The sequence below is a fragment of the Ovis aries genome, chromosome 5 (assembly GCF_016772045.2).
Source record: "Ovis aries strain OAR_USU_Benz2616 breed Rambouillet chromosome 5, ARS-UI_Ramb_v3.0, whole genome shotgun sequence".
In the NCBI taxonomy this organism is placed as follows: Eukaryota; Metazoa; Chordata; class Mammalia; order Artiodactyla; family Bovidae; genus Ovis; species Ovis aries.
The window spans coordinates 14,653,042-14,665,702 of NC_056058.1; the positions used below are offsets into that span (position 1 = coordinate 14,653,042).

A 12,661-nucleotide genomic window follows, 5' to 3' on the forward strand; every position below is an offset into this window, starting at 1 on the left:
AGATGAGGGAGGAATCAGGATATATAGGAATGTTTGCAACAAAGGCCAGGTAGTCAGAACTTCAGAAGATTACTGCTAGTTAAAACCAGGGCTTCTCTGCTGGCCTAGTGCTTTAAGAATCCACCTGCCAAAGCAGGGGACACGAGTTCAATCCCTGACCTGGGGAGACTTCATGTGCCAGAGGGCAATTGGCCCGGTGCCCCATGATGACTGAAGCCCATGCTCCATAACAAGAGAAGCCAAAACAACGGGTCCTAGATTTTTTTCAAGGCAGATGTTTTAATCTGCCCAGAGGAGGGGCGCACAGCATGGAAGCACAGCTCAGTGCATTTTCTCAACCAGAATACCACATGCATCAAGAGACAGGACATTCCAACCCCCAGCAACCTCTCTTGGCCCCTCTGATCCCTGCCTGCTCCTAAGAGTAACCGCTCTTACCTGGCAATGTGAGGGAGGAGAAATAATGCCCCCCTTAATGAAGTCTGCATCCTAATCCTAGAACCTGGGGGTACATGCTACCCCATGTGGCAAAGGGAAACTGAGCTTGCAGGTGGAATTAAGGTTGCTAGTGGGCAGATCTTGGCGGGGGGCGGGGAATGTAGTAGCTTCTCCTGGTTTATCTGGATGGGCCCCTATTCTGGCCTCCAAAGCCACTTCCTGTCGGGGAATCCACCCCCCGGCCCTTGCCATCTCACCTAAAATACAACTGCTGCTGCTACTGCTAAGTTGCTTCAGTTGTGTCCGACTCTGTGCGACCCCATAGATGGCAGTCCACCAGGCTCCCCCGTCCCTGGGATTCTCCAGGCAAGAACACTGGAGTGGGTTGCCATTTCCTTCTCCACTGCATGAAAGTGAAAAGTGAAAGGGAAGTTGCTCAGTCATCCGACTTTTAGCGACCCCATGGACTGCAGCCTACCAGGCTCCTCCATCCATGGGATTTTCCAGGCAAGAGTACTGGAGTGGGGTGCCATTGCCTTCTCCGAAAATAAAACTGAGGGCCATAAAACTCCCAGACTTCACAAGATCAAGTGTAAAATGGTGCAGCCACTCCAGAATGCAGTTTGGTAGTTGCTCATCACGGAAGATATGCAGTGAAAGTAAAAAAGTGAAAGTGTTAGTCACTCTGTCATGTCCAGTACTTTGCGACCTCATGGATTCAGGCAAGAATACTGGAGTGGGTTGCCATTCACTTTTCCAGGGGATCCTCCTGACCCAGGGATCAAAGCCAGGTCTCCTGCATTGCAGGCAGATTCTTTACTGTCTGAACCATGAAGGAAGCCCAAGTATGACCCAGTAATTCCACTCCTCCGGACAGACCTAGGAAACAGAAAGACATCTATTCACACAAGACTGGGACGTGAATGTTCTGAACAGTTTTGCTCATAACTTCCCGAAACTGAATGCATCTCAGCTGTCCATCAACAAGTGAATGATAAGACTTGCTTGGTGGTGCAGTGGTTGATTGGATGCCTGGTCTGGGAGACATACTTCGGAGCAACTAAGTCCATGGGCCACAACTACTGAAGCCCACGTGCCCTAGAGCGCGTGCTCAACAAGAGAAGCCACCGCAACAAGAAGCCTGCGCACTGCAATTAGAGAGGAGCCCCTGGTCGCCACAACTACAGAAAAGCCTGTATGCAGCCACAAGACCCAGTGCAGCCAAAAAAATTAATACTAAAACAAATATGTTTTACAAATTAATAATAAGTAAAAGTAAAAAAAAAACAAGTGCATGACAACCAACTGCGGTATATTCATTTAGTGGGGCTTCCCTGGTAGCCCAGATGGTAAAGAATGTGCCTGCAGTGTGGGAGACCTGGGTTCGGTCCCTGGGTTGGGAAGATCCCCTGGAGAAGGAAACGGCAACCCACTCCACTATACTTGCCTGGAGAATTCCACGGATTGAAGAGCCTGACAGGCTAACAGTCCATGGGGTCGCAAAGAGTTGGACACGAGTGAGCAACTTTCACTGTTCATTTAGTGCCAACAATTTGAGAATTAAAGCTACTGAACTTGCAACAACAGAGGTGAATCTTGAAAATATTATACAAGTGAAAGAAGCTCGACACAAAGATGGAGTTTGTGATTCCATTTATATGAAGCTCTGGAGCAGACAAAAGTAACCCCCAATGGGAAAAAAAAAAACTGGAGCAGAGGTTACCTTTGGACGATGGAGATGAAGGTTGACTGAGAAGGGGCTGAGAGAGAGAGAAGGTGATGGAGGGAGGAGAAGGTGTGGCTGGAGGTTGGTTTACATAGGTGCGTGTAGTGGTCAAAACTCAGCCATGGTGCACTTAATGTTGATGCATTGTGCTCTAGTAAACTTTACCTTCAAAGGAAAAAAACATGTAAGTCAGTATTGAACTCTAGTTAATGATCTGCATGCTGAAATATTTAAGGGTGATGTGACTTGATGTCACCTACTTAAAAAAAAAAAGATTTTATTGAAGTATGGCCTTAGTGGCAGTGGCAAAGAATCCACCTGCCAGTGCAGGAGACGCAAGAAACTTGGGTTCAGTCCCTCAGCGGGGAAGGTCCCCTGGAGGAGGAAAGGGCAACCCACTCCATATTCTTGACTGGAAACTTCCATGGCAGGGGAGGCTGGTAGGCTACAGTCCACGTGGTCGCAAAGACCTGGATACACTGTGTGTACACAGCACAGTGGTATCAGTATATCCACTATATTTACTGTATATACATACTATCCACTGTATTATACTCACCACACTGTACACTATACACACTATGTATATATTCACTATACACTGTACACTATATATTCACTCATATCCACTATATATATTCACTATCCACTGTATATATTCACTATCCACTGTATATATTCACTATCCACTGTATATATTCACTATCCACTGTATATATTCACTATGCACTGTATATATTCACTATACACTGTATATAGTCACTATACACTGTATATATTCACTATCCACTATATATATTCACTATCCACTGTATATACTCACTATCCACTGTATATATTCACTATGCACTGTATATATTCACTATACACTGTATATAGTCACTATACACTGTATATATTCACTATCCACTATATATATTCACTATACACTGTATATACTCACTATACACTGTATATATTCACTATCCACTGTATATATTCACTATGCACTGTATATATTCACTATACACTGTATATAGTCACTATACACTGTATATAGTCACTATACACTGTATATATTCACTATACACTGTATATATTCACTATACACTATATATATTCACTATACACTGTATATATTCACTATCCACTATATATATTCACTATACACTGTATATAGTCACTATGCACTGTATATATTCACTATACACTGTATATATTCACTATGCACTGTATATATTCACTATGCACTGTATATATTCACTATCCACTGTATATATTCACTATACACTGTATATATTCACTATGCACTGTATATATTCACTATACACTATATATTCACTATCCACTGTATATACTCACTATACACTGTATATATTCACTATGCACTGTATATATTCACTATGCACTGTATATATTCACTATACACTGTATATATTCACTATACACTGTATATATTCACTATACACTGTATATATTCACTATGCACTGTATATATTCACTATACACTGTATATATTCACTATACACTGTATATATTCACTATCCACTACATATATTCACTATCCACTACATATATTCACTATCCACTACATATATTCACTATGCACTGTATATATTCACTATACACTGTATATATTCACTATCCACTGTATATATTCACTATGCACTATACATATTCTTTTTTTAGATTCTTTTCCATTACAAGTTATTATAAGAAACTGAGTAGAGTTCCCTGTGCTATTCAGTAGGTCCTTGTTGGTTATCAGTTTTATAGATAGTAGTATATGTATTTTAACCCCAAACTCCTAATTTATTCCTCCCCCTAAGCTGCCTATTTTGTGGTTTTCTGTTTGCTTTTAATGCAAATTACTTTATTATTAATAGTATACCGATTTTATACGGATATCACAGGATTTTACAATTTAACAAATAGTTATAAAAGTACATTTAGAAAAGAAAGGTCAAAGAATTAAAAGGTAAGATAAAAAGACAGCAAATCAAGACGTGGTAATGGTGTTAAGATGGAAATGTAAGTGCGACAGAAGAGAAAATTCCATAAGTAGATTTCTAAATATAACTTTTTAAAAGCTAAAACACTCACTAAAACAAGATAGGAAAGGTGAGCTACTAAGTGGTACTTAAAGAACAAATTGAGAAAAAAGTTCTGATTCCCAGCTTAGTTGTCCCAGCCAAATAAACTCTAAGTCTTAAATACACACGTATATGTGTGTGCGTATGTAAAATCACACTGTAGAAATTGTAGTAATAAAAATAGAATATGTATTCAATTGGAGGGTAAATCACAATCTCTGAAGCAGCAGATAAAATCTTGAGAATAAGTCTTTTTAAAAAAATCATATTATTTAATCTTGAAAGAAGGTGTTAGTCGCTCAGTCGTGTCCGACTCTCTGCGACCCCATGGACCCCACAGCCCGCCAGGTTCCTCTGTTCATGGGATTTCTCAGGCAAGAATATGGAGTGGGTTGCCATTTCCTCCTCCAGAGGATCTTCCCCGCTCAGGGATGGAAGCCAAGTTTCTTGGAGCTTCTGTATTGGGAGGTGGGTTCTTTACCACTCACGCCACAGTTCGAACCTGGGTCTCCTGCATTGCAGGCAGATTCTTTAACATCTGAGCCACCAGGGAATGTTGTCTTAAGATTAAAACAACATTAAGAGGAGCTGATTCTTTTGTTGGTTCTCTGCTGTCATAGACTTGGGGTGATAAAAGTTCTCCTGGGCTGAGCAAGAAGCAATGTTGTGGTCTCCCAGCTGTTTTTTGAAGTCCACCCAAAAATGCACTGGCGGGTGGATAGAGGGATGGATGGATGCGTGGGCAGGTGTGTTATAAAGCAACAGAGCAAAACACAAATGGTAGAGTCTGGTGGTGGGTATATAGACACTCACTGTAAATTTGGCTTTTCTTTTAAGATGTTGGAGGAACTCATCTGATTCCTCCTCACAGTCCCCAGACCCTGCGTGACCTGCCCCCACCTGCTTCCTGTGCTCACCTCCTCCCGCTCTCTCCCCTTGCTCACTCTGCTCCAGCCACAAAGGCATCCTCACTGGTCCTCCCCTGCTCAGTGTTGCTCAGTCCTGCCTCAGGGCCTTTGCACCTGCCACTCTGGAAAGTCCCTCCCACCACCACAACCCACTCCTGCACATACCCAAGCCTTTCTTATCTCTAGGTCTCAGCTCAGATGGTGTTTCCTTAGCAACCTTCCATGATAAATCACGTCACCCTGTTTCTACCAGGCCCCATCACGATGTGTTGTCTCATTTACATATGAATCTGTTTACTTGTGGGCAGGCTGCCTCCCCCTGCTGGGCTGTGAGCTTCATGGGGACAATAATGTGTCTGCTTTGTTCCCTGCTGTGACTCCAACATCCAGCCTCAGGCTCTGGCATGTATAAGCTACTCAGAGAACATCTCATGGATGGATGGGTGGATCAATGGATGGACGAGTGGGTGGATGAACAGATGATAGATGAATTGCTGGATGGGTAGATGGCTGGACACATAGATGTAAAGGTGGGCAGGCACGTGGCTGGCTGGCTGAACAGATGAATAGGTGGGTGGAGGGATGGATGGATGAGTAGATGGACAGTGGGTGGGTGGGTGGATGAACAGACAGGTAGATAGACAGATGGGTATGGATGTGTGGACGGGTGGGTGGATGGGATGATGGACAGGTAGATGGGTGGATGGACAGGTAGATGGGTGGATGGATAGGTGAATGGATGGAGGGATGGATGAACTCGTACACGTACAGGTGGGCAAGCAAATGATATGGCTGGATGGATGAATAGTTGAATAGGTGGACTGAACAGATGAGTAGATGGATGGGTGGTCTGATGGATGGATGGACAGACAAATGAATGAGCAGACTTTGCAAGTGGGGACCAGTATGGGGGTTGGGGCACTTGTTTTAAATCTCAGGAACCAGAGAAGCTATTTGGGCTCCTCGGGACAGCTGGGCCCCACAGCAGCTCCCCAGCAGCTCTTGGTGGAAAGCTGGCCTGCCTTGACCATTGTTCCATTATCTGGCAGCAAGTTCGGTCAGACTGCAGGCACTCTTGCCCAACCACGGCTGGGAGAAAGTGAGTGAGACAGCTGACATTCATACCTCAAGGAGAGTCCATGCGTGGAAGGATGGCCAGGGAGGAAATTGTGGATTCCTTAAATCCTTCATCTTTGGGCTGTTTCAGAGGAACCTCCCCACAATGACAGAAAACCTTCCTGGCTGCTCGAGAACTCAAAGTCATCACCCTAATCAGCCCCTCCCTTCTGGCTGCCCTTCTCATGTCTGTAAAGTACAGAGTAATAACTACCATCATGAGGTACATTTAAGGGTCCGTAGTCACCAGGCTAAGCACTTTGTGCGCCTTATGAAGCTGGGCTGCGAGGTGGGTATTGCTGTCCCAGTTTTACAAATGAACTTGAGATTCAGAGAGGTCAGGTCGTTTGCCTGAGGACACGCAGCCCAAGTCTATCCTTCCCGTTGGCTCTAATAAGCTCCAGGTTGCCAAGGGCTGGGAGGAAGAGGGCAGGTTGCCCAGTCCTCCCACTCAACGTGTCCTGTGTGCCAAGCTGTCCATTCACTGGACCCTGTGTCCACAGGATGTGGTCCAGCCTGAACGACTGGCTGTGGGACGAGAGGTTCTGGCTACCCCCCAACATCTCATGGGCTCAACTGGAGGACCGCGATGGCCTGGTCTTCCCCCACCCCCAGGATACACTGATGGCTGTGCCCCTGGCACTGGCCCTGGTGGTCGTTCGCTTCACCTTCGAGAGGTAAGTGACTGCGCCGCCCGCCTCGCGCTCTCCCATCTGCAGGATCGCATCCTCGCGTGTCCCTGGAGGGAGACTGGCTTTGAGTCACAGTGCTCTCCTGGCTCCATCCTGCCCCCCACCCCAGCTGCCGCCACCCATATTCTGAGGGTCTCCGAGGCCTGGGACATTGGCTGCAGGTTTCTGGGAGTGCCAGCATCTCGGAGGGGAAAAAGTGGAGACCATGGGGGGTGATGCTCTTGCTTTGCTGACCTGGGAAGGGTCTGCAGAGGCCGGTCAGTAAGTGAAGGAACTCCCACCCACTCCCTCGTCCTTCCTTCCTGTATGGGTGCCTCTCTTCCCTCCCCGACCCCCACCCTTCCCTCCTCGTTCCTTCCAATGCCTTCCCTTTGATCTCCTTTGTAGCCAAAGGAAGGGCTAGGGTACTCCAGCCCCCTCTTCGGGACCCTCCGCCACTCAGCTCCTGCAGCCGGGCCCCTGGCCCCTGAGTGTATGCTGAACGCACCCATGGGTTTTCAGTTATTTCTCACGTGATCCAGACACTGCCCCAGACTGCAGTTCTTCTTTCCCTGGCCGTCCGTCTCCTGGGTCCCTTCCCTCCATCCCACGCTCTTCTACCTGACTTATGCTGTGGTCACAGCTCCCACATCTACCTGGCCCCCACGGCCCACCCCCAACAAGGCTTGCCCCTCCTCAAAGTTTCCCACTCGGTGCCTAGGGGCCCCTCCCACTCCCCTTCCTCCACAGCTCACATGTGATTTCAAATTCCCCACCTTTTATTAAAAATATTTATGATCTTCGCTGCAGGATGTGGTATCTTTAGTTCCAGCATGCAGGACCTTTTAGCTGTGGCATGTGGGATCTAGTCCCCTGGCCAGGGGTTGAACCTGGGCCCCCTGCATTGGGAGCATGGAGTCTCAGCCACTGGACTGCCAGGGCAGTCCCAGGTCCCCAGCCTTCTTTGCAACCCCCTGACCTTTCTACACCTTGCCTGTCCCACTCACGAGGAGCTTCCTGGAGTCAGGGTTCCTGGGACACAGGCTGGACATGGGGAACCCAGGGCCCATTCATTGACATTATATTTACCAGACACTCTTTGAGCTTTTACTCTGCCAACCCCTGCTCTGAACAGTTTGCCTGTCTTAACTCAGCCCTCATGGCCACCCGGTGAAGTGGTACTGTCATTATCCCCATTTTACAGAAGATGAAATGGAGGCACAGAGAGGTCAAGTGACTTGCCTGGGGTCACACAGCAGGTTGGTCATCTAGGATCAAGGCTTTGCCTGAGGGATTCTGGGAGGCCCAGTTCAGCCAGGCCTTGAAGGCTGGGTCTGTTTCCTCACCTATTTAGCCAATGGCTCCAGCTGAGATGGGCATCCCAAAAATATCCCCTGCTTTTCTAAAGGGTAATGGTGTTGGAAGTAGCTTTTCTGGGGTCAAACACAGGCAGAGGTTATTCCCATTAAGGGAAAGTGAATCCTGGGCCTGCCTTTCACTTGCTGTGTCACCTGGGGTGGATCTCTGGCCTTTCTGAGCCTCAGTTTGCCTATCAGGACAATGGGGACAGTAATAATAGGGTTAAGTGAGCCAGCACACAAGGGGGACTTAGACACATGCTTGGCAGATGGTAAGTTTTCCATAAATGGCAGTTGTGGGACCTCCCTAGGGGTCCAATGCTTAGGAGTCCATGGTTCAGCTGCAGAGGGCCGAGGTTCCATCCCTTGCTGGGGAACTAGGATCCAGCATGACCTGAGGCATAGCCGAAAGAAAGAAACAAAACATGGCAGTCATGTCCCATTCCTGCCTCCTCCCTCCCTGCCCCCAGCATGAGTGAGTCTGGAATGAGTCCCTCGCTGCGCTGCCCTGAACCTCAGTTTCCCCCAATGAAAGGTGGTATTGATATGGTGGACATGCAGCTTGGTCCTGGCCCTGGTCTTGGAGGCCCCCTTGTGGGCACTGTGGTGATTGCCTCACCAGGGTCCCAGCTCCTCCAAATGTCCACAAGGGAGGAGGGGATACAGGGAGGGAGGAGGAGCAGACCTGCTCCTGCCTATGGGGGGCCCCCAGCCGGGTTGGGGGTGCAGATCAGAACTCAGGCAGTGAGGGGATGCTCATCCCTGCTTTGGGATGGAGTGAAGGTGCCTGCTGTTCAGCCACTAAGTCATATCCAACTCTGCCACCCCATGGACTGCAGCACGCCAGGCTTCCCTGTCCTTCACTATGTCCCAGAGTTTGCTCAAACTCACGTCCATTGAGTCGATGATGCCATCCATCCATCTCATCCTCTGCATCCCCCTTCTTCTGCCTTCAATCTTTCCCAGCATCAGGGTCTTTTCCATTGATTCAGCTCTTCACATCAGGTGGCCAAACTATTAGAGCTTCAGCTTCAGCATCAGTCCTTTCAATGAATATTCAGGATTGAATTCCTTTAGGATTGACTGGTTTGATCTCCTTGCTGTCCACGGGACTCTCAAGAGTCCTCCAGCACTACAATTCCAAAGCATCAATTCTTCGGTGCTCAGCCTTCTTTATAGTCCAACTCTCACATCCAGAGGTGCCTGAGTACCACCAAAGTTGATCATCTCACATCCTGAAGACCAATCCAACTCCCTTTTCTTTTTTATTTTTTTCAATTTTTGGCTTTACTCTGAGGCATGTAAGACCTTAGTACCTGTACCAGAGATTGAACCTGTGCCCCACCATTGGAAGGTGGCCTCCTAACCACTGGACCACCAAGGAAGCCTGCCAGCTGTCTTTCTTAGGTTGTGCTTGTTGCAACAGCCAGGCTACCCCCTGCAGGCTCCCAAACTGTGGCCTGGCCCCAGTGACCCCTGTTTCCCCACCTGGACTGACAGGCTTTGTCTCCCCTGCACCCAGATTCGTCGGCCTGCCCCTGAGCCGGTGGCTGGGCGTGCGGAACCAGATCAGGAGGCCAGCAAAGCCCAATGCCACGCTGGAGAAGCACTTCCTAATGAAAGGGCGGAAACCCACAGAGGTGAGATCCCCAACCCTCTCCTGCATCCCCGTCAGCCTGCTTGGGTGCCCCGGGGGTAGCTCTGAAGGCGGGGGAAGAAAACCCCCACCCCCAACCCCTTGAATCCCAAGGCCCATCAGCCTGTGAGCAGGACTGGGTTTTGGTTTTTATTCTTCCTTTTGGCTGCGCTGCTTCTTTTGTTGCTATGCACAGGCTTTCTCTACTTGTGGTGAGTGGCGGGAGGGCTGCTCTCTAGCTGCAGCCTCTCATTGTTTTGGCTTCTCTTGTTGCATGGAGCACGGGCTTTGGGGCGCTCGGGCTTTTGGCACCTGGGTCTGGTGGCCCTGAGGCATGTGGAATCTTCCTGGACCAGGGATTGAACCTGTGTTCCCTGTATTGGCGTTCAGATTTTTTAACTGTTAGACCACCAGGGAAGTCCCAGGGCTGGGTTTTTATCAGGCCTGTTTTGAGTGCTCCACCCTATGGACTTCCCCATGGCTCAGGAGTAACAAATCCACCTGCCAATGCAGGAGACTTGGGTTCAATCCCTGGGTTTGGGAAGATTCCTCTGGAGGAAGAAATGGCAACCCATTCTAGTATTCCTGCCTAGAGAATCCCAAAAGAGTCGGACGTGACTGAAGCGACTGAGTACACACGTCACCCTATGAAACCCCCTAGTCCCCTATAACGTAGGTAGAGCACCCCCACAGGTGAGGTTTAGGACCACGGCGGGGAGCGGGTATGCAGAGCTGGGTCCTGGCTGTCCTGGGACAGTGGCGGGAGGCCACTTCTGTGACCCTGGCCCCCATCACCCGCTCTCCAGCCCCAGATGAACCTCCTGGCCATGCAGTGTGGCCTCACGCTGCGGCAGACTCAGTGCTGGTTCCGGAGACGCCGGAACCAGGACCGGCCCTGCCTGACCAAGAAGTTCTGTGAGGCCAGGTAAGCCCAGGGTGGGGCTGGTGAGGGGTGTCTGGGGTGCTGTGAGGGGGGTCTGCTCCTTCGGCAGCTGCTTTACGGGCTCCCTCCCCGCCTGCAGCTGGAGGTTTGCCTTCTATCTGTGCTCCTTCATCAGTGGAACCGTGGTTCTTTATCACGTGAGTGTACCTGATGGCTTACCTGCCGTGTATCCCACAAGCGCCTACTATGTGCTGGGCCCAGATTGGACTGGGGAGGGGTGTGTGGGGTTTGGGCAGAGGGGGAAAACATGCAAAGGCACAGAGAGGGCGGAAGGAACGTGGCAAGGTTACGGTGAATGTTCACTTGATGGTGGCCTGTTGAGGACCTACTGTGTGTCAGGGCTGGGGATTCTGAGTAATAAGCCTCTGATGTACAGTGAGAGGGCCTTCCAGGTGGCGCCAGTGGTAAAGAACCTACTTGCCAACGCAGGAGACATAAGAGATGCGGGTTCAATCCCTGGGTCGGGAAGATCCCCTGGAGGAAGGCATGGCAACCCAGTCCAGTATTACAGTCCATAGGGTCACAAAGGGCTGGACACAACTGTAGTGCCTTAGCGCACGCACACTCATCCCCACACCCTACAGCGAGAGCAGAGCTGTAGTTGGCAGCAAACAGCCAGCCTGAGTGAGAGCAGCTGAGAGCCAGGGAGCCCGGGAGGAGGACCCATGCCTGGGGTGGGAGTTCTGGGTGCTAGCCTTTGGACGCCCTCAGACTCCCCCCCGTCCCTGCAGGAGTCGTGGCTGTGGACGCCGGTCACATGCTGGGAAAATTACCCACATCAGGTGAGTGCCAGGCAGCTGTTTGGAGGCGGGTGGGAAGATCAGCATGGTCAGAGTTCCTGTGGTCACAGGCAGGAGAGCCAAAGCTGGACATGCTACCATCATTCCCCTCTGAGTCCCACTCTATTTTTTGGCTCCCTTGTGGAATGGAGAGGGCCAGGAGTCAGGACACTCAAAGCAGGAAACCACAAAACCACTACCCTTGGTTACCTCTGCGGACAGGGAGCTCATGCCTTCCTCACTCATTGGGATTCATGTGTGGTGGGTTTGAGCAAATGGGAGGGCCTTGCCCCATACCCCATGCCCTCTGGGCACCTCCACTCCCCACAGCTAACCTTGCACCCCTGCCACAGCCCCTGAAGCCAGGCCTGTACCACTGGTACCTCTTGGAGCTGAGTTTCTACATCTCTCTGCTGATGACACTGCCCTTTGACACCAAGCGCAAGGTGAGGCCAGGCCAAGACTCTGGCTGAGGAAGTGATGCCCTGGGATGATTATGACCCAGTTCCAGGTGGGGAGGGGTGGCCTTATCCCACACCCCAAAAACCTTGGCGCCTCAGGGAGGTGGCATGGTATCCATCCTCCAAGCAACCCCCCTGGGAGGGCCTGCTCCAGCCACCCAGCATCATCCCAGCTGTGACCCTCCCTCTCACACAGGACTTCACGGAGCAGGTGATTCATCACTTCGTGACCATCATCCTGATCAGCTTCTCCTACAGCTTGAACCTGCTGCGCATCGGCTCTCTGGTGCTGCTGCTACACGACTCCTCCGATTACCTGCTGGAGGTGGGCTGGGCCCAGCCTGACTCCTTCCGGCTTCCACCCCCCCACCCCCACCTCACCCTCCCAGGTGCCCCTGGGGTTGAGGCCCCACTCCCTGTCACCCCCTATCTGCAGGGAGCTGAGGCCCCACCCCATGTCTATCTTCAGGGAGCTGAGGCCCCACTCCCTGTCAGTCTTCAGAGAGATGACACCCCCACCCCTGTCACCCCTGCAGATCACACTTTACCTGTC

General features: G+C 50.0%; 1 protein-coding gene across 2 annotated transcripts in view; it reads left to right on the plus strand.

The window, feature by feature from the left end:
• The window catches only part of CERS4 (ceramide synthase 4), a 34,521-nt gene that overhangs the window by 19,144 nt on the left and 2,716 nt on the right, over positions 1 to 12,661 (plus strand). For both annotated transcript variants that reach the window (XM_042250030.2, XM_027969741.3), the window contains 7 exons: positions 6,764 to 6,937; positions 9,812 to 9,929; positions 10,732 to 10,850; positions 10,948 to 11,005; positions 11,600 to 11,650; positions 12,001 to 12,093; positions 12,305 to 12,433. In XM_042250030.2, the coding sequence (XP_042105964.1) occupies positions 6,765 to 6,937; positions 9,812 to 9,929; positions 10,732 to 10,850; positions 10,948 to 11,005; positions 11,600 to 11,650; positions 12,001 to 12,093; positions 12,305 to 12,433 (741 nt within the window). In that variant the 5' untranslated portion in view covers position 6,764. The remainder of the gene's footprint in view (positions 1 to 6,763; positions 6,938 to 9,811; positions 9,930 to 10,731; positions 10,851 to 10,947; positions 11,006 to 11,599; positions 11,651 to 12,000; positions 12,094 to 12,304; positions 12,434 to 12,661) is intronic.